We start from the raw sequence: 22,965 nt of genomic DNA, 5'->3' as shown, positions 1-22,965 counted from the left end.
CCAACTATAGGGTTCCACTCTCTAGTTGATGCCTAGCATAACCTGATTGACTTTCAACTTAGGTGTCATTCCCTAGTTAATGCCAGCATAACCTGATGACTTTTCAACATAGGGTCCCACTCCCTAGTTGATACCAGCATAACCTGATAACTTTTTCTAACCTGATGACTTTTCTAACATAGTGTCTCACTCCCTAGTTGATGCCAGCATAACCTAATGACTTTCCAACATAGGGTCCCACTCCCTAATTGACGCCAGCATAACCTGATGACTTTTCCAACATAGCATCCTACTTCAAAGTCCCACTCCCTAGTTGATGCAAGCATAACTTGATGACTCTCCAACATAGCATCCTACTTCGTAGTTTATGCCAGCATAACTTGATAACTTTCCAACATAGGGTCTCATTCTCTAATTGACGCGAGCATAACCTGATAACTTTTCTAACATAGGATTCCACTCCCTAGTTGATGCCAGCATAACCTGATGACTTTTCCAACATAGGGTCACACTCCATAGTTGATGCCAGCATAACCTGATGACTCTCCAACATATCATCCTACTTCCTAATTGATGCCAGCATAACCTGATTACTTTCCAACATAGGGTCCCACTCCCTAGTTGATGCCAGCAAAACCTGATAACTTTTCAAACATAGGGTCCAACTCCCTAGTTGATGCCAGCATAATCTGATGACTTTTCCAACATAGGTTCCCACTCCCTAATTGATGCCAGCATAACCTAATGATCTTCAACATAGGGTCTCACTCCCTAGTTGATGCCAGCATACACTGATAACTTTTCCAATATAGGGTCCCACTCCCTAGTTGATGCTAGCAAAACCTAATAACTTTTCTAGCATAGGGTCCCACTCCCTAGTTGATGTCAACATAACTTGATGACCTTTCTAACATAGGTTCCCACTCCCTAGTTGATGCCACCATAACCTGATGATTTTTCCAACCTGATGACTTTTCCAACATAGTGTCCCACTCCCTAGTTGATGTCAGCATAACTTAATTAATTTTCCAACATATGCACTTACTCCCTAGTTGATGCTAGCATAACCTAATGACTTTTCCAACATAGGGTCTCACTCCCTAGTTAATGCCAACATAACCTGATGACTTTTCCAACATAGGGTCACAGTCCCTATTTGATGCCAGCATAACCTGATGACTTTTCCAACATAGGTTCCACTCTCTAGTTAACGCCAGCATAACTTGATGACTTTTCCAACTTGATGCCTTTTCTAACATAGTGTCTCACTCCCTAGTAGATGCCAGCATAGCCTGATGACTTTCCAACATAGGGTCCCACTCCCTAGTTGATGCCAGCATAACCTGATAAATTTTCCAACATAGGGTCTCACTTCTTAGTTAATGCCAGCATAACCTGATGACTTTTCAACATAGGGTCCCACTCCCTAGTTGATGCAAGCATAACTTGATGACTCTCCAACATAGCATCCTACTTCCTAGTTGATGCCAACATAACCTGATGACTTTCCAACATAGGGTCCCACTCCCTAATTGACGCCAGCATAACCTGATGACTTTTCCAACATAGGGTCCCACTCCCTAGTTGATGCCACCATAACCTGATAACTTTTTCCAACCTGATGACTTTTCGAACATAGTTTCTCACTCCCTAGTTGATGCCAGCATAACCTGATGACTTTTCCAACATAGGGTCCCACTCCTTATTTGATGATAGCATAACCTCATGACTTTTATAACATAGGTTCCACTCTCTAGTTGATGCCGGCATAACCTGGTGACTTTTCTAACATAGTGTCCCACTCCCTAATTGATGCCAGCATAACCTAATGATTTTCCAACATAGGGTCTTACTCTCTAGTTGATGCCAGCATAACCTGATGACTTTTCCAACATAGGGTTCCACTCTCTAGTTGATGCCAGCATAACCTGATGACTTTTCCAACTTAGGGTGTCATTCCCTAGTTAATGCCAGCATAACCTGATGACTTTTCAACATAGGGTCCCACTCCCTAGTTGATGCCAGCATAACCTGATGACTTTTATAACGTAGGTTCCACTCTATAGCTAATGCAAGCATAACCTATTGACTTTTCCAATCTGATTACTTTTCTAACATAGTGTCCCACTCCCTAGTTGATTCCAGCATATCCTGATTACTTTCCAACATAGGTTCACACTCCCAAATTGATGCCAGCATAACCTGATTACTTTTCCAACATAGGGTCCCACTCTCTAGTTGATGCCAGCATAACCTGATTTCTAACACAGGGTCCCACTCCCTATCTGATGCTAGCGTGAACTGATAACTTTCCAACATAGGGTCTCACTCCCTAATTGAAGCCAGCATAACTTGATGATTTTTCTAGCATAGGGTTCCACTCCTTAGTTTATGCCAGCATAACCTGAAAGCATTTTCTAACCTGAAGACTTTTGTAACATAGTGTCCCTAGTTGATGCCAGCATAACCTGATGACTTTTTCAAAATAGGGTCTCACTCCCTATTTGATGATAGCATAACCTCATGACTTTTCTAACATAGGTTCCCACTCTCTAGTTGATGCCAGCATAACCTGATGACTTTTCCAACCTTGTGACTTTTCTAACATAGTGTCCCACTCCCTAATTGATGCCAGCATAACCTGATGACTTTCCAACATAGGGTCCCACTCCCTAGTTGATGTCAGCATAACCTGATGACTTTTCCAATATAGGGTCCCACACTGTAGTTGATGCAAGCATAACCTGATGACTTTTCCAACTTAGGGTCCCACTCCCTAGTTGATGCCAGCACAACCTGATGACTTTTCAACATAGGGTCCCACTCCCTAGTTGATGCCATCATAACTTGATGACTCTCCAACATAGCATCATACTTCCTAGTTGATGCCAGCATAACCTGATAACTTTCCAACATAGGGTACCACTTCCCTAGTTGATTCCAGCATAACCTGAGAACGTTCCAATATAGGGTCCCACTCCCTAGTTGACGCCAGCATAACCTGATTATTTTACCAACATAGGGTCTCACTCCCTAGTTGAAGCCAGCATAACCTGATGACTTTGCCAACATAGGGTCCCACTCCCTAGTTGATGCCAACATAACCTGATAACTTTTCAACATAGGGTCCCACTCCCTAGTTGATGCCAGCATAACCTGATGACTTTTCTAACATAGGTTCCGCTCTCTAGCTAATGCAAGCGTAACCTGATGACTTTTCTAACATAGTGTCTCACTCCCTAGTTGATGCCAACATAACCTGATGACTTTCCAACATAGGGTCCCACTCCCTAATTGACGCCAGCATAACCTGATGACTTTCCAACATAGGGTCCCACTCCCTAGTTAATGCCAGCATAACCTGATGACTTTTCAACATAGGGTCCCACTCCCTAGTTGATGCAAGCATAACTTGATGACTCTCCAACATAGCATCCTACTTCCTAGTTGATGCCAGCATAACCCGATGACTTTCCAACATAGGGTCCCACTCCCTAGTTAATGCAAGCATAACCTGATGACTTTCCAACATAGGGTCCCACTCCCTAAATGACGCCAGCATAACCTGATAACTTTCCAACATAGGGTCCCACTCCCTAGTTAACGCTAGCATAACCTGATTATTTTACCAATATAGGGTCTCACTCCTTAATTGAAGCCAGCATAACCTGATGACTTTGCCAACATAGGGTCCCACTCCCTAGTTGATGCCAACATAACCTGATAACTTTTCAACATAGGGTCTCACTCCCTAGTTGATGCCAGAGTGACCAGATAACATTCCAACATAGGGTCTCACTCCCTAGTTGATGCCAGCATAACCTGATGATTTTTCCGACATAGGGTCTCACTCATTAGTTGATGCTAGCATAACCTGATGACTTTTCCAACATAGGGTCTCACTCCTTGGTTGATGCCAACATAACTTGATGACTTTCCAACATAAGGTCTCACTCCCTAGTTGATGCCAGCATAACTTGACGACTCTCCAACATAGCATCCTCCTTCTTAATTGATGCCAACATAACCTGATGACTTTCCAACATAGGATTCCACTCCCTAGTTGATGCCAGCTAGGAGTGGCAAAGGGCGGGTCGGGTCGGATATGATTCGGGTTGAAAACGGGTAATGAAAAAATGGATTAATTATCCGACCCGACCCATATTTAATACGGATAAAAAACGGGTTAACTGGCGAATAATATGGATTACCATATTATCCATGACTTCTTGTATATGATCACTTTTGGGAGAATTCTTAGTCTCTCTAACTTGAGGAACCCCAATTTGAGGCTTTACAAATGTAAAAGTTAGACCCATTGGTTATCCATTTGGTTACTCATTGGTTATCCATTTTCTAAATGGATAATATGGTTGTTAAAATATAGCGCGGTGCAATACCGCGTTACATATAGAAATATAACTTTTTTTAGCATCAGAAACTTATTTTGAGTCCAAAACCACAACATTTAGGTTTCGGACTCTAAATAGGGTTCCCTAACTAGTTTTTTTTCACTCTCTAGTTTCCAGTACTTGCATTGAATCCATGACTAATTCGGATTCGTGTTGCATAAGGATCATTAACTTGAAAGCGTTCCCCAGGATTGTTTCCATTCACATGACTCAAATTCAAGATCTTTAATTAAAGATGGAGGAATTATATTCATCCTACTACGATCCTTGATGCCAACTGGACAGATAGAAAGAAATTTTGTAAGAGAAGGCAACAAAGGCTAAGAAAAAATTAATATTATTCAAATTTAATAAACAATGTAAGTGTCTAAACCAAAATTGAATTCTTTCGACTCTCTCTATTCCTTCATGAGGACTAGGCTTACATTCATATCCTAACTTCAATGCAAATAAATTTCTTTGATGTCCAAACCGAATTAATTTTTTAATTCGTCCTTTCCCCTGCATTTGCAACCGTGATATTTGGTAAAAAGTGCTAGGCAGAATTAGTCCTGATAGACCATATGATAGTGTAAACAGACTCTTCTTTTGAAACTCGATGGATCGTTTGCTGTCAAAAGTGAGTCAATAAAGTGGTTCTTGGGCTTAGAAAAAGGGGAGCATCGAAGCTTCATTTGAAACTGTGACCAAGTCCTTTGAAAATTTATTAATCAAAATCTGGAAATAGAAACTAAGAACATAGTCACAAGTGCTTACAAATGAAGAAAAAGTGAACATTACTTTTGAAATATATAGAGCTGAAATGATTTCATCGAAAAAGAAGAACCTTGTCAAGTTTATAGGTTAAAAACAAAATTGTATCAGGATTGGACAATGTATCATACACTTCATTCTAGATTTTTTTTGGATCCTTCATGCAATTTCTAAGAGTACTACAAGTTACTTTTCTTGGTTATATTTCAATTAAAGGTTTGATAAATAATAAAATGCAACAGAAGAGATTGTCCTCACAAAATTCCGTCAAACTTATTATAAATTAATTAGTCTTGATCTTCAGTCTTAGGAAAATTGGAAACATACACAATGGAAGAAGGTTTCACAAGCTGATAATAAAGCATAATAAAAGGGACCGCGCTCAACTGACATTTTGAAAATAAAGGAGTATTCCGATTTTCAAATGTTTATAGTTTGAGTATAGAAACAAGCTGCCCTTGGATTATTACATACCCGTCAACGACAAATAGAACATATCAGTAGACTACTGGAACCAGAAGCATTCTTCAGGTCAAAAAGATCCCTGCAATCAAGAACGATATAACATGTCAATTAACATGGCCTTTAAAAGAAAATACAACTAAATTAAAGTGATGCACGCGGTATTTAGAAAAGAAGAAATCTAACTGAAATAGAATATCAGGTTATTCAATTATAGTTCATTTGTGTAACTAGATTGACGTTATTATTAACCAAGGGTAGATGCAAAACGTAAATTATGCCTATACTAGTCTATCAAGTCTCACATGGAAGTTAATCAACAAGCCAAACTACTACCTTTGAGATCAACCAGACCAAGACCATGAAAAAGAATAGTACACAAACAACTCAGATACGAGTAACTAGAAAAGAAACTAACTTTCTCTTTTTGGTGTCATAGTAATGTTGTTGTTCTCATGTCCGTAAAAGATTTTTAAAAAATCCTTTTGTGACAAGCCCATAATGACCTAGGTAAATCCATGAACTCCATTGCATTATTCCTTCTGACTAAGCATATGAACCATGAATTGTTCTAAGAAGACAATTCAACAAATCATTTGTTTTGGAAGAACTATTCAAGGACCAGGCAATCCCTTCCTTCATGTTTCATATAAATAAATATAAAACCTCGGAGTATATCTTTCTGTGGATTGAAGGAAAAATATCAGTTCGATCGAATAGTTATATTCTTTTATATGTTAGATAAATTAGCTCATTTCATCAAAGTTCTAATCCAACTTTGTACTTTGCTTCTACTCGTCATAAAAGCTATTAAACATGGCATGGCAAGGAAAAAGCAGAACAACATCACAATCAACATTTTCAACAATGAGATACAGTGCAGTAGAAAAAAGTAAAGACATATATAGCTAACACTTTCAAAAACTTTACAATGTACGGTTAAACTGATATCTAGTCCAACCATCAATTCTGCAACAAGCAAAAGAGTAGCAAGTATCATAAAGCATGAGCACATGAATTTTCCAAGACTACTAGTATCATTCATTCAGAAAATGGAGCAGTTGGAAAGAAGTTCTCAATGGGAAGCAAACGAGAGATTGAAAATTCTATTTGATGAGTCAGGAAAACAGTGATTTCTGATAGAGGTATGCAAAATGGAACAATGGATATGAGGGTCATTAGTAACCAATACTAGGGAACAAAATGAAAGATTTGTCCCGGAGGAGCAAGCCTGAAGAAAGTAATTGGGATTATGGGGTGGAGAAGGCAAGCAGGAGGATTTGGAAGACGAACACACGAGACAGCTCGCTGGAAGGAGACATGAAGTTGAGAGGAGTTCAACAAAGTGGTAGATCCTGAGATAGAACTAAGAGAGTGGGATTTGGGAACATTCCAGGTGCTATGAGCAGACCGCTCAAAACAGAACTTTAGCATCTCTCTCCAAGAGCTTGGAGTCAAAAAGCTGTGTCCGTGAAGTGTTTAATAGTCTATTTGAAAGAGAAAAGCACAAAAAGAACGACAAATACACTGTCTAAAGAAGACAGTTTACACAAGCTGGTCTTAACTTTTGCCAGGTGGTGGAATAATGTTGGAGAGACTAGTTAATATAGTCCAAAAGACTAAAGAACTTGGTCTGATAATTTAGATTCGAGGTGTCAATAAGCTATGTCATGAACTATGGAAGATTAGTAGGAAGCCAGAAGAAAGGAAGACGAAAGAAAGGTCCTAGCATGGGATGTCATTTCCCGGACAATGATCTGGACTAGAAAAGCGTCCATAGAGGAACTAAGCATTCCTTCATGCAGATCATCATCTCTTGCTGCTTTTTTCTTATCTTTAGGAGCATATATCAATTCCGACTTGTACAAATGATTAAGATATCTTGGGCTGCCTCTAAAGTATGTGTTCCTAAAAAATTAAGAGCTGCAGGAAGTGGAATATGGCATCAGTGGAAAGTTGTTGTGGCAACTGCCAAGGAAACAAGACATCTTATGGGTGAGATGGGTAAATGGGCTTTATATGAAACATGATGTGTCTATCTGGAATCAACAACCACCAATTGACTGTAGTACCAACTGGAAGATACTTAACTCCCTTAAGCTGTTAATGTGTCAATGGTATCAGAATGGGAGGATTTTTCTTACTCCAAATGGTGCCTACTCAGTTACTATGAGTTATAATGCTCTGCTAGGGGATATGGTGAGACTGCAAGAGGCTGATCTAATATGAGAAGAATAATGCTACCTAAGCTAAGGTTTGTAATCTGGCTTGCTAGCCAAGACAGGCTGTTGACTAAGGAGAGACTCCAAAGACTACAAATGCAAGTGAATGATGCTATATGTTGTTTATGTGAGGACGGCCTAATTGAAACACAGACTCATCTGTTTGCTGAATACACCTGGATTACAGAAGTGAGGGATAAACTATCAGCATGGTCAGGCATCCAATTCCAGAAGCAAGGGATCAGACAGAGCATAAGGTGGATCAAGAGGAGGCATTGGAGACAAATGAAGAAGGAGCTGGTCATCGCGGTATGAGTGGGCCATGATTTACTACACATGGCCAGCTAGGAACTGGAAACAGTTTAGGAATATAACTGAAAATACCAATTTTGTGATAGAACAGATACAGAAGGAAACTAAGTATACATTAGAGATGTTACAGGGTAGAAAAAGAGCTAGTAGATACAAGTGTTATTTCAAAGATTATATAATTAGATTCCAGTGAGACCTAACTGACTATTAACCACCTTCCTAGAAGGTGGTTGTAGCCTTAGGTACTCTTTAGGTGTATCAATTTTTTGGTTGTTATGGTAATATTTCACAATTATTAACCCAAAAAAAAAGATTTGTTAACAATAATAGAGAACAATATTCTTGTGTAGCTACAGGTTATTCTATTCTTCTTCCCTAAGGGGTTATGTTCGCTTTTTTTTAATGCTCGAGAAATCCATTCAGGTTCAACCCTTAGGCCCAACCGCAACCTTCGAAACTCATGGATAATGAGGCCGCTCCTCTACTCTTCTCCACTTAAATGTTAGGCTTAGTTCAAATGTGACAATTATGTCCTTTTTGCTAGTAATAAATCTATATGAATCAACTATTCCTCAATCTCAAACTCGTGGTCAGCCATTTGAATCCTCCATACCCATTCTACTCTACTCAGACCCAGTTCCCAATACTAAATAAGTTCTCTTTTAGATATATTATGGGGTTCTTTGAAACTAGATGTTCTCTAGATCTCACACTTAACCCTAATAAGACAATCAAGTCTCTTACCATAATAAGAAACTTCATAATTAATCTCCTGAAATTAGTAATAAAATCTTTATGTCGAGACAACATTATTGAGATGACTGTCGAAAGTTGCAAAAGCGCGAGCTTCAAAATTAACACCTAAGCTCAAGAAGAATACCATATCTAAAGAGTCGGTTAACAGTAGAGAAAGTAATGGAAGCTATGTGATGCAAAATAAGAAAACAAAAGAAAAAGGCAGACACAAAGAGACATTAGCTCTTCCACACCAATGCCACTAAGCTGCCAAACCCAGTTTTTGACGAGAAACTGGACATAATTTTGAGCTTACAGAAAACATACTTTTAATCTATCCCACTGCTGACTTTTAAGCAGGTGTTAACTGCTTATATAGCACTTTCACCCCACCTACTTCTTGCCATGGACAAGGGTGTTACACTAGACAAGAAGAAGATACAAAAGCACATTCTATGAGATCTAGACAAATGAAGTGAAGAAGTTTGTCACAACATTCAGTTATATATATATATATATATATATATATATATATATTTGTTCCCACAAAAAATTCTATTAGATCTATATATGCTTAGAGCATTTCAGGAGTTAGAATAACACAATTTCCAGCACTCACCAGCTAATCCTATTTTAATCACATAATGGAGAAGCAGCTCCTGCTACTTATTACACAACCTTCATTTAGAGAATAGAAAATACATCATACTAACTCATAGCGACAGCGAGGGCTACTCCACCTAGTACTTTTTTTTTTTATCTTCATGATTTCAAATGCAAATGCCCTTGTTCCATTTTTCCCACACATATATACAAGGGTCAGCAAGAAAGTGAACCCAAAAAGTCACAGTGCATACAAACTAACCCTTGAATTCCTCCCTGAGTAAACTAATATACCATGCTTTCATTCTCAAAACAAGAAAGCAATTAGAATATAATGAAATAATCCACCATCAAAGGCAGCAATATTCACATAAAACATTGTCCGCAAGACCCAAAACCAAGCAGAGGTTACAAAGATTGGCAAACAAAGAAATGTCACATACCAAAAAGGGCAAACAATTCTCTCTCCATCCCCAATTTAATTACCTTTTCAGCTTATCAAGTCAATTAGGTTTTATTGGAGCTACATCGGGATACTAATTATTATGTCAAAATGATGAAAGAGTCCATTCCAAAAAATTAGGCAAAATTCAGTTCGTTTGACTCTTGAGAAGCAAACAGGAAATTAAATTGGTAGAAGGCATATTAAGACACAAAACAACCATAACATAAATTAGATCCAATAAAAATCTAGAGAGTGCATAAAAATCAGCAAAGAATTAGCATACAAATTCCAAACCCTAGGAATGACGAAAATGAATTGAAAAAAAGAAAGAGAAAAGGGAACGTACCCAGAAATGAACGGCATGGGGTTTATTTGGAAGAGGAAGAAGATTGGGACTTTGAATAATAAGAAGCGTAAGTGGGAGGAGAATAGATCACGGCGGCAGCCATAGCTCCAGGGAACACTACATATTTAGCTATCAGCGCCACCTTCCTCACCAATGGCTCTCCCTTCATCAACGCCATTTGCTTAATGCTTAACCCTTTTTTGATCAACACACACAGTTTTCTTCTATTGCTCTCTCTCTGATTGTTCGCAGCCCTAACCCCCTTGCTATAATCTGATCCCCTATTTTATTTCTCAAATCCACCATCGGTTTAGAAATGGTCCGACCCGATTCCAATCCACATACGCCTGGTCCTAACTCTTTTTTTTCTTTATATATTTCGATAATGTCTTTTTTTTTCTTTTTCTTTTTGGTGAAAAGAGAAAAGGATAATTCTAGTTTTTATTTTTATCTACGAGTGACATGTAAAACTTCACTTGTTTATAAACAAACTGAATATATAGTACTTTTATAATTTAATTACCTTCGAGTGCGCATGCTATATTATTATCTATTATATATTGGAAAAAAATTGATATGAATAAGGAGAATTAACAGAAATAATCGACAGAGTTAATTATAATTTATTTTTGATTGAAACTTAATTGGTTGATTGGATATAATCACGTTGGAATTAATTGATCTGTAAATGAAAGTAGCATATTATGTGAGAATGATTTAACATTGCTAGATTCCAAACCGATGAACGATATGCTAGAAATCTCACAAACGATGTTTACATAAAAGAAACATGCTTTATAGACAAATATCATGTAAAATTTTAAAAAAAGATGCAGAACTAGATATGAATTCTCACCCATTGACGTTACCTACTTTCTTTGTGTATAAGATAATTATACACTTTTAGAAACTCGGATTAGATGGTGTAAATATCACTAACGGCACAGTACTGGAACCTAATATAACTTTATTAAATAATTCTACAAACATTTACAAAAATTTCGAAACAAAAAACAAATTCCATGTCAAAACTCTTGAGATGTTCGTGAAATAAAATTCCTATTAGTGTGGCTTTAGGTTGAAGAAATTAAATTGATGAATTAATCTCCTAAAACGAATGGAGAAAACCTGAAAATTGATTAATTCTAATGAAATATTATTACATTATTTTGCATTCCCATTCATATCGGCATACAAAAAGCTATTTGAAAAGTTGATTCCTAATGTTTTTAGGAAAGTTTTGTGTTTTGCTAATTTATACAATTATATCAAAAACATGAAGGCCCTTAGCAGAATATCGTTCGCCTTATTCACCCTTTATAAACATATTTTATATTAAATAAAATAGTAATTTTAGTTACTTATAGTCATTTTAATTAGTTCCCTAATATTCAGGAATAGTCATTAAATTATTTACCTAATATTTAGAATTTTGATATAGAAAAATGAAAATCATATAATTATTTAATTCAAATTCTTTCACTTTCCTTCCAATTCTAGGAGTCCTTCACTATCAAATCCCTTTAAACTTATGAGTATTTTATAAGTTCACGCGTATCATCTTTTTGTTGTAACTTTTTTTGTTTAAGAGTCCTTGTTGTCCTTTTCTTAATCCACTTTTAGGTTTGCGAGTTCTTTTTTTTTTTTTTTGGTTAAAAAGTTCTAGGTGTAGTTTTGCTAATTTTCTTTTTCTTGTTTAGAACTCCTTTTCTTCGTATATTAATTTAATTTGATTATACAAAATGAGATATAATAATTTCTTTTTTCTAATATATTGGAAATAATTCAAAAAAAAATTTCTTATTAACTAAATAACATAATTTGTATTTTATTATTGAAGAAATTATTGTTTTTTATCAATTTGCTAATCCAGTGGCCTAAAATGAACTTCTGAATAACTTTTCAAAAAAAAAAAAAAAGAAAAAGAAAAAAACTCTTAGTTTTCTAGGATTATATATAATTGCTGAAATTAAAAAGGAGGCATGATAACTTATGAATTTAAAGTGTTTGAATTATAAAATTAAAATAAACTTTTAGTCGAATATATTGACTGTTGAGGAGAACTTCTATGAAGATTCATCATTTTAGGAAATATTAACTTCTATTATAACTCAAATATAATATTTTAATATATTTATTATATCATATTTTAAATATTTTTTTATTGAAATATTGCACACGCGCAAAGCACGTATTATAAGATTAATACTAATATAAATATGAAAATGAACGGGAAAAAAGATTCCATATGTGTTTGGGGGAAAAAAATTCACGTTGCTTTGGATGAAAGCAAATGAACTTTAAATTTATGGTAAAAAAAATTTACGGAATTAAGTTTCCAAAATGAAAAAGAAAAAGAAAACGTTTCCTAAATCAAATCTTTCATAACTTTTCCTATCCAACGTAGGAATGCAAAAATGAAAACTTACTTTTCCCTAACCTAGTTAGAATGGGATTAAGAGTATTTTATTATAAATAGACCATTAGGAAAGCATTTACCTTGTTCTTTTTAAGTAATTTTGTTAGGGTGACAAAATTTTCTTGCGTTGCGTTGGTGGTAGAATAATTTGAAGCATGGATTTAGAAGCAGTGTTTATGAGTGTTTTTTGCATAGGAAAAAAACCAGATAATATATTTGAGTTGATTAAAGCTGCTATAACAGTGGGTGAACGGAAGTATCCTAAGGAGTTTAAGAAGCATCAAAATAAAATATTAAAGCAGTTGATGAATTCTGGAGTACTGAGTGCTAAAGAAGATTTCGAGAATGGTTACGATTCTTCCATTGAAGAGGAGGAGCAGATGGATGCAATAAAGAGTTTCAAGAAAGACGAGCACAGTTTTTTTGAAGATCAAGAAAATCATGAGAAAGAAAACTGCAATACTGAAAAGACCAACTCTACTGTGACTACTGAAAATCAGAGTTTCAACAAGACAAATATTGAGACTCAAGGCAAAAACATGAATACAACAGTAACATCGATGTCCAAGAATTGCACTGGTGGTTCAAAGAAGATCAAGCTGCCCATTAAAAAACACAAACAATTGGATGATGGTGATCAAAAAGGAAGAAAACAGAGCCAAATCAATATTCTGCAGACTACTACTATTATTAATCTGAAATCAGCAACAAAGGTTGACTGCATCAAAGTTATGAGGAAGAGCGGCAAAGATTTCAAGGAGACGGACAGTGACGCTGACGCCCAAAGCAAAAACACTGTATTAGTGAAGAAGAAGAGATCGAGAGTGGATTTTGAATCAAGTAAAAGGAAATATGAGGATAGGTTGGCAGAGCAAAACAAAGCAAAGAGAAGGACCATTATGGTGGACTTTCACGAGATGCCTAAGCCAGCTAATGATCCCTGTGCTCCCAAACGCTGCTGGAATAGGAGAAGGTTTTGAGACAATATTGTGATTCCATTGACCCATGAGAATCTTTGTATTGTTATTCACTTGACTATTTTTTTAGTTAGACCACTCCAGGGTATAATCCCTTAATTTTGTATATGCAAATTTTATCAATCCATTGAAATAATATTAGAGTTACAATTTCACCCGTGTAGCTGTATCTCATGCTTTTAGGATCTGTTATCCATTACCTTCTAAGATTATGTTACTAATTAAAGCTGGGATGTTGTTACTCTTGATTCTGCTTTAAACCTACCTTATTCTTCTATCTTTTTATTTCTGAGTCTTAGTTGACTATATATTCAGTATTTTGTTTATTTTATTTTTCTCATCTTAAGTGAACTCTTAGTTTATTCTTGCTTTCCCTTGCACCGGTAGGCAAGCAAATCAGGAAGTCTTTGGACTCACTATCTGCTAATTTACTTAAGTTTAAAAGTTTCGCGACAGAAACCTGCACTATTTTCAATTTAGAGTTGAAAAGCATTGCTCAATTTGCAACATTTACTATTAATGGACAAGTTTCTATGATACAACTATATGGACAAGTTTTTACATAATAACCAAGTTTGCTAATATCTGCCAGAAGAGCAGGATATATATATATATATATAGTTCAAGTAAATTAATTGAATCAGGAACTCAACTTTCAGTTGGTACTTGAGCTAAAACACAAATGAATAGCTAGTGGAGAGCATTCAAATGCGAATGGTTATAGTATAGAATGTGCAATCGGAGACTATATATGTAAGGACTTTGATTTTGTATACCTTAAACTTTTAGGAAAAGCAATATTTTGCAACAAAGAATCTTAAAAATGGGACAACTTTACTGCAAGACTGACTAGGCTGAGCTGCCTGCATTATTGCTTATTACTAAGGCTTATTACCTTTTCAGGTGAAATTTGCCAGCAACGTCAACTTTTTTCTTTCAATAAAAAACATAAATAACAATAGGCATTAAGTGAGCATAAGTTATCTCTTTAATTTAAAATAAAATTGTCACCGAGATATCAATGCATTAATGGTTTAGACATCTTTGATTCCGTACCTATAAAAATTCACAACTATATTTACTCATGCTAATTATAAGAAAATTATAAGTCACTCTTGCAAGTTTTAAAACTGTGGTAGCATTTTTCTATAGAATAAATTCAATATATTAAATCAGAAATATTAGACTTCCAATCAAACTTTAAGTGCCTGCAGTCGATCAAACATTGAACGCGATCCAGAGCTGCATGTCTATGCTGCAATAATACTGAAGATCCATTGTCTTCTGGCTTCTGCTCCTCAGTAGTCTTCATTTTGCGGGGCAGTTTTCTTGAAACTTGTTTCCATTTTGATTCAAACGCACAAGCTACAAGTTCAAACAGAAGTAGAGTTAATAACTTGCTCAATCTCTAAGCTCGAGGTGAAAGCAAGTGAAAACTAACTGCTTTAGGAAGAGAAATTATTTATTCAACATTAACTAAAAGGTTACGGTATAAGAGAAATTTTTATTACATTATAAGAGAAATTTGTTTTTCTGCTATTGAGAATTAGTTGTCGTGGCAAGTATATAAGAAAGAATGATCCACATGATTTCTTAATAAATATCCTGTCTCATCTAAAGCTGAAAAGGTCGACAGTGCTTTACAATGACACCCACCCGAAAACAATCAAAAGGCACTTTGTTTTTATAATGGTAGTGTTCGAACCAGCTTGCATTAACCTCGACTATTTTACTAGATATCTAGTACATCCCCCCGATATTCTATCCACCAAGGCTTCGCCAAATGTGAATAAATCACCTAGCATTTTTTTGTCTCTACTTGGGTAATCAAAGGGACTTACTTAAGAGAAAAGCATAAGCTTCTCAAGCCTGCTGAATTTTATGCCCATAGATCCTAAGATGCAGTCGAGTGATGGTTTTATTTTTAACACTCTTAGAAAAAAGTCTCACCCTCCACTTTACTGTGAAGAGATGTTTTTGTTTTAGATAGTTGAGGTACTACTTCTCTTAGAAGCAAAGGACCGAGAAAAGATTTGGCTCCTTTGATTGTAAAAACCAATCCAATGCTTTTGCTTTTTCAATTGCTAAGCAGATTAACAAAGCTGGAAATGTCCTCTCAGCAAGAGATCCATGAAGATGAAGAAGATAAAGAACAAGAAAATAGTACTCCCTCCGGTCGACAATAAGTGACCAATTTACTTTGTGCACACCCATTAAGAAAATACTAAATTCTAGACGAGAATAATTAGTGTGACTAAACTACCCTTCATTAAATGTTGCACCATAGTTATAGTAGTACTTATTTCTCTTCTCAAATGTGAGGAGTAAATGACTTTTTAGGGATACGTACATAAAGGTAATTTTGGAAAAACAAATTGAATTTTTTCTTGATTATATGAATGGACATTTATTTTGGACCAAAATAAAAAAGCAAATTGTTCACTTATTGTGGACCGGAGGGAGTAAGAAAGAAAAATCCACTTCTGAAATGTTGTAAAGTTTTACCGATACACCTAATTTCACACTGGTTAATATTGGATATTCTTGTCCTAAAGTCTTTGGCGACCATGGTGATGCTCTAATTCCTCAGATACTCACAAGCAAAGTAATTGCATACCAGACAATCACTTTTAGCTAATCATGTTGTTGGTTCAGAAGACAAGTAATGCTTGGGATGATTAGGTTGTCTTAGTAATGATATAGGCAGGTCTCATCACTACTGATCCTTCTCCAGAACCATTATACTATTATAGCAATCAATTCTTGTAGGTCTGGTCACTTAATGTGCAATGACAGGCATTGGTAAAAGCAAATCAAACAGGGTTTTTCTTGTCCGAAATGACGACGTCAAACTTAGGATCGAGACAGTTGTGAATAATGGCTTGGGACATTTAAGAGTCAACAACCAGCAGGAATATGTCTATTCTGGAGAGCTACAATGGATTCAGAGTTTCAACTTAGCTATAAAATAGTGTTTCAGGAATAGGCTGCACCACACCTAATCATAATTTGTTTTGCAACTTGTAAGCCGGATACTCAGGCTTGATTATTACCCAGTTAAAAAGATATTGTCAGTATTAAGTCTGAATTGAGGGTAGGTCAGGAGTAGAGTGGCTGTCCAGGTTATTCAATGTGATCTTCAGGACTAAGAGGATGCCGGAGGAGTGGAGGTGGAGTACAGTGGTGCCCGTGTATAAGAACAAAGGGGATATCCAGTGTTGTAACAACTATAGGGGTATCAAATTACTAAGCCACACCATGAAAGTCTGGGAGCGGGTGGTTGAGGCGAGGGTGAGGGAGATAACGTCTATATCCGTGAACCAGTTCGGTTTCATGCCGGGCCGCTCCACTACAGAAGCTATCTACCTTGTCAGGAGATTGGTGGAACACTTCAGGGATAAGAAGAAGGACCTGCACATGGTGTTTATCGACTTGGAGAAGGCGTACGACAAGGTCCCAAGGTAGGTGCTATGGAGGTGTCTGGAGGTGAAGAGCGTGCCGGAAGCCTACATCAGAGTGATCAAGGACATGTACGATGGAGCTAAGACTAGGGTTAGGACGGTGGGTGGCGACTCAGACCATTTCCCGGTGGTAATGGGGCTTCATCAAGGATCTGCACTTAGCCCTCTCTTATTTGCTTTGGTGATGGATGCTATAACACGCCATATTCAAGGGGATGTGCCATGGTGTATGCTATTTGCTGATGACATAGCCCTGATAGACGAGACGAGGGTCGGTGTTAACGAGCGGTTGGAGGTCTGGAGACAGACTCTCGAGTCCAAGAGTTTCAAACTAAGCAGGGCTAAGACAGAGTACCTGGAGTGCAAGTTTAGCGCCGAGCCGAGCGAAGTAGGCGGGGACGTCAAGCTTGGATCTCAGGTTATCGCCAAGAGGGACAGTTTCAGATATCTTGGGTCGGTGATTCAGGGGGACGGAGAGATCGACGGGGATGTCACTCACCGTATAGGGGCGGGGTGGTCGAAATGGAGGCTTGCATCAGGAGTCTTGTGTGACAAGAAAGTGCCACAGAAACTCAAGGGGAAGTTTTATAGAGTTGTGGTTAGACCTGCCATGTTGTATGGGGCTGAGTGCTGGCCGGTGAAGAATTCCCATGTCCAGAGAATGAAGGTTGCGGAGATGAAGATGCTCAGGTGGATGTGCGGGCTCACCAGGTTAGATAAGATTAGGAATGAAGTTATTCGGGAGAAGGTGGGGGTGGCCCCAGTAGATGAGAAGATGCGGGAAGCGAGGCTCAGGTGGTTCAGGCATGTGCGGAGGAGAAGCCCCGATGCCCCGGTGAGGAGTTGTGAGCGGCTGGCGGTGGTTGGCGCGAGTCGAGGCAGAGGGAGGCCCAAGAGGTATTGAGGAGAGGTGATTAGGCAGGACATGGCTAGAATGTGGATTTCCGAGGACATGGCCCTTGATAGGAAAGTCTGGAGGTCTAGTATCAGGGTTGTAGGATAGGGGCTTCTAGAATTTTTCGTACTTCTGTCCCAGGGCTGGGGGAGGGGGGAGGTTTGGTAGGGCTCTCCATAGATGATATGTGTATTGTATTGTGCCCCCTTATGGTAGTTACTGGTCGATATAGTTGCATGCCATTTTATTTATGGTTTATGTTTAGATAATTATTTATGTGATTTCTGCTGGAGTTACTAATGCTCTTTTGTTTTTGTTTTTGTTTTCCTTTTCCTTTTCCTGAGCCGAGGGTCGATTGGAAACAGCCTCTCTGCCCTTTCGGGTAGGGGTAAGGCCTGTGTACGTATTACCCTCCCCAGACCCCACCTTGTGGGACTATACTGGGTAGTTGTTGTTGTTGTTGTTGTTTAAGTCTGAATTGAGTTCAACCTAAGCATAAAGCGAATACATAACACAATGGTAGCACAAATGAGGAAGAGCAAGCCATGGAATCTTGCAACAGAAAAGAGGAGCGAGATGATCAGTTTGAGGAATGTCCCATTAACAGTTAGAGCTCCACTTGTGTAGATTTTTTCGCTTAAGTTCATTGATACTATGCTATAACAATGAACAGACCACTGTTTTTATCTTCAATATTCAGCTACCTAAATGAAATAGACAAAAATCCAGGTGTTTAGCAGTAGATCTAGGCATTGTCAAGTCACTTTGTGCACCTACAGCGGGTAACTTGTGATATGCTTCCGTTTCTTATGAAAACAAGGAAGTGGAGAGAGTCTAAAAGAATTGACAGGTCCCTATTGAAAGAAAAAAGTAAGGCTGTTTGTTGATCATACATATAGAAGAACTGCAAATGCAACACACGTTGTAGAAAGTGTTAGGCCCTTGCAAAGATAACCAATGTTACTGGGAAGTTGTTGTAATCTGTATGCTTCTACAATTACAAACATTTTGGGCCACATGCGGGGGAAAAGCTATGACTATCCTGTTATGATCCACCTCAGGCCAATGCCTTCACTGTTAACTCCTAACCATGCCTTGGTAACGACTAGAATACTAACAACAACAACAACCCAGTGAAATCCTACAAGTAGGGTCTGGGGAGGGTAGTGTACACAGACCTTACCCCTACTCCAGAGAAGTAGAGAGGCTGTTTCCGATAGACCCTCGACACAATAAGATGAAAATGTGACAGTGTAGCAATACAGCAAAGGAATCCATAAAGATAACACAATGAAGTAAAAACTAACAAAAAATTAAATGAAGCACCCAACAAGAATAGCATCCAGAAAATAGATGATGAAAGACTGCAGAGAGATTGGAGCAAAGTTGAACATACCATAGCTTGTAACTTCAGCATTTCAGTCACTTGGGAAGCTGATTTGGCAGACAACCTTTCTAGCTCTTTAGACTTTCGGTTAAGAATACTAAGTTTGATGAAAACAGACACATTATTACCACTCCTCAAAATGCTTATTCATGTCAAGCCCCAGTTCTATCTTAACTAGTAGTTTGCACAAACTCCTTGAATTGCTGAGCGGGAGGATGAGCTTGGTCAAAGAATCAAGAGAACAAATGTGGTGGCTACTTTAAATAAGCACCAAATTCGGAGTGGATTACAATCTATTTCTGTTCCCACGCTGATTTAGTATTTGGTTTAGTCCGCAAGTTTACGCGTTAAAACCGAAATCTACATTTCCAGATCACTCTGCTTCCACTAGCACCATACTAGTTATAAGCTCTATTAACTCGCGCTGTCTAGTTGTGAGCTTTGCACTCATAAAAAAACTACAGAATCGGAACAAAAAGTACACTAAGGAGCTTAGATTAATATGGCTTGTTCATTCAAGTACAGAAATATATAATAGGAGCATCCGCACCACCATCTTTCAAGTGTCTACATTCACAGAGAAGATGCACAAAGCCACAAAAATTGAAATGGATCTCTAAGGGTTGGGTTTGTTCAAAATGGACAATGTAATTTTGTGCGATTGCATGAATATAAGGAAAACCAAAAGAAACATCCAAACTGCCAAAGTATAAAGAAGCCACCTCATATAAAATAGTGTATAATGATTGTACCTTCACTTCTGCCCTCAAATCCTCGAATGAGGCAGGCACAAATCCAAGGTCTTCCCGAGCGGGATGCCTTTGCACCCCCTTTTATTTCACCATTATGTTGTTTCAATCTACCAAAGAGATCGCCAATTAGAAGTCAGCAAACTTAGATACTATAAAAAAAGAAAAAGTTATATGAACAAATGACACAATATAATGATGCAGATTGCCGAAAATAGAAACCCACTAATCAAAAGTCTTCTTTTATCCTTTTTTTTGTTCATTTCTAGAATAAACGAGAGAAAGATGGAACTAACCGGCGAGAGAAATTGGTGGTGACACCAACATAGGTCTTGATAGGTGGATTTGTGGAGAGAATAAGGTATACACACCATAAAGATTTGATTTTTTTGCATTTTCTTAAATTATCGGATTCCGTTGAATCTGAAGCTGGCAATTTACAGCTTGTTGCTAATTCCGACCCATTTCTTAAGGAATCTGAAGAAGAGGGAAGCTGTGAGTTTGCAGCATCACACTTTCTTGTTTTCTTCAATTTGCTGGAACTTGAGGAAGATGCTATTGGATTTGAAGAACAGGTAATTTTTAGGTTAGCAGGCTTCAAGGATTCAAAATTTGTGGGTTTTTGTGGTTTCAGAAAATGGGGTTTCGTTGATTTGAAGATTGTTGATAAGGGCCTAACCATAGCGACGATCCCACAGTTTTGTGATCTGCAGTTGACCGTTAGCTTCAAAGAATGAATTTAGATTAAAAAGTGCTTAACCCAGGAGTTTATCTAACAGATTATGTTATCAGTCGTTTGTATAAATTTTTGTGTCTATTATTATGATTAATAATTAATGCCATTGATTCTTGATTCATTACAGCAACTGAGCAAGTGACATTTTCCATCCAGATCGTAGAAATGTTGAAGGAAAAAAAAAAATTGCAAGTTGGTAATGGCTCATCTATTTATCTGTGGCACGTAGTGGTGGCAAACGGGCGAGCTCGGGAAAGGTCGGGCATGGGATGGGTGAAACGGGTAATGAAAAACAAATAAATTATCTGACCCGATTTATATTTGATACGGATAAAAAAGGGTTAACCGATCCATGACTTCTTGAATATGATGATTTCTGGGAAAATTTCTAATCTCTCAAACTTGATTAACCCTCAATTTGAGGCTTTACAAATGTAAAAGCTAAATGGATAATATGGTTCTTTATCCATATTTGACCCGTTTTTAAAAAGTTATTATCCAACTCATTTTTTAGTAGATAATACGAGTGGTTAACTATTTTCTTTTAACCATTTTGCCCCCTAGTGGCATGTGTTCTCGCTACTGTGTTAAAACAGAAATTAGAAAACTGTTAGAAGAAACTGAAAAGCTGTAAATGATAAGAAATATTCTGAGTCCATAATTTCCTTGTGCGTCCTTAAGGAATTTTAACCCCCTCACAAGTTGCCAAGGTAATGGATTAAATCCTGCCAGGATGAAACGGAATAAACCTTCATGCAACAGTGGCAATACAAACTGCAGGATACCAATGAACTCAAAGAACGGAGCAAAATCACACTTATGAATTTGAAAAAGAACTGCGAAGTAGAATGCAGGATTTTCAGAAGGAAGTTTTGTATTTTTCCAGTATGTGATAAGGAAGCCATGCCTCAGAATTTATAGGCAATTGTCGGAAGAGGTGTGATGTCTGTTCATAATGTGAACAGATCTTTGAAAGGAAGAGGTGTCTGTTCATAATGTGAACAGAAGGAAAAAGCAGCGTTCAGCGTTTTGGATTATACATTCCAGTTAATTCTGTTAATGAACTGACTGGCACTTAATTAATTTTTAAACAATTAATTAAATAAACTTTGTCCAAAAAATTAATCTCATCGATCGATCATTTGACAATCAAAATCCGAAGCCGAGCCGGCAACGACGGCGCGAGGCTTAATTCTCTTCAACTTCTTTAAGGGCTCTAAGAAATGATCCTATATTTATACACACAAGTGTAGTTGTCCCTCACCAATGTGGGACAAAGTTCATTTGTCATAAATGACAAAGCTCACTTGATTCAAATTTTTCATTTCCCTCCATTTTATTTCCCACCATTTCCCAATTCACAATTCTAGTCTTTAAAGCCCAATGGCTTAAAGTCCAACAATCCCCCACATGAATGGGAATGACTGTAACAAGAATGAACATAGATGAAAGCTGTGTGATTTGCAAGTAAGGATTAATTGCATCTGGATAAGTAGGTTTCCCTTTGAACTTTCTGTAGTGAGCATATGTCGGATATGCTTGGTCAATCGGTAGATTTGATATCTTTGAACCGTCGAACTTTAGTGTATACCTAGACAACCATATGTCACACAACCAACCCTTAACTGTCTTTTGGTTCTCATTGTTGTGTTCGTTTCAGCCATGAACACCGCCTGGTTTCATAAGTGCGTAGAGAATTGGCCTTACAGAATTCTCATTGAAGCGGCTTCCACTTCACACCTACATAGGTGATTCCTAAACGTGTAATCCTTTAGATTGACACTATTTGATAAATACCACATCAAACTTAGGTAATCATTAAAAAAAGTGCAAAGTTCTATCATTGTTACTGAACATTGTCTTCATCACGAGAAGGGACCAAAGATTTTACTTTGCCAATGTTGAATCGGTCAATCACAACTTTGTTTGAGCTCCTTGAACCTAGATCTCGGAATATCCAAAATTCTAGGTAGAGTTACCGCCATGATGACTTGTCATCGGCCATAGTCCCATTCCCTTAGATAATTTCTCAACTCCCTCTCTAGTTAGGC

At 37.4% G+C, this 22,965-nt stretch overlaps 1 protein-coding gene and 1 long non-coding RNA gene across 2 annotated transcripts; both read right to left on the bottom strand.

Annotated features, from left to right (window-relative positions):
* Window positions 1–5,413: 5,413 nt before the first annotated feature.
* LOC109210884 lies at window positions 5,414–10,643 on the bottom strand. Its single transcript, XR_002065621.1, has 2 exons — window positions 10,291–10,643; window positions 5,414–5,709 (listed from the first exon to the last, which is right to left on the bottom strand). It is a non-coding gene; the product is annotated as an uncharacterized LOC109210884 (long non-coding RNA).
* Window positions 10,644–14,651: 4,008 nt separating this feature from the next.
* On the bottom strand, window positions 14,652–21,094 carry LOC109210883. Its single transcript, XM_019374360.1, has 3 exons — window positions 20,475–21,094; window positions 20,182–20,288; window positions 14,652–15,051 (listed from the first exon to the last, which is right to left on the bottom strand). Exons 1-3 carry the CDS (start codon window positions 20,858–20,860, stop codon window positions 14,846–14,848), a joined length of 699 nt encoding a protein of 232 aa, XP_019229905.1. The 5' UTR covers window positions 20,861–21,094; the 3' UTR covers window positions 14,652–14,845.
* Window positions 21,095–22,965: the final 1,871 nt, after the last annotated feature.

The sequence above is a fragment of the Nicotiana attenuata genome, unplaced genomic scaffold (genome assembly GCF_001879085.1).
Source record: "Nicotiana attenuata strain UT unplaced genomic scaffold, NIATTr2, whole genome shotgun sequence".
In the NCBI taxonomy this organism is placed as follows: domain Eukaryota; kingdom Viridiplantae; phylum Streptophyta; class Magnoliopsida; order Solanales; family Solanaceae; genus Nicotiana; species Nicotiana attenuata.
Note: the sequence above shows the minus strand (reverse complement) of the source record. Positions and strands in the feature narration are given on the sequence as shown.

Coding starts and splice junctions, on each gene's coding strand:
- LOC109210883 (XM_019374360.1), bottom strand. CDS start 20,860: ATGGTTAGGCCCTTATCAACAATCTTCAAATCAACGAAACCCCATTTT. Junction 20,289..20,474: donor ACCACCAATTTCTCTCGCCG/GTTAGTTCCATC, acceptor TCTCTTTGGTAG/ATTGAAACAACATAATGGTG. Junction 15,052..20,181: donor ATTTGAGGGCAGAAGTGAAG/GTACAATCATTA, acceptor TTGAACTTGTAG/CTTGTGCGTTTGAATCAAAA.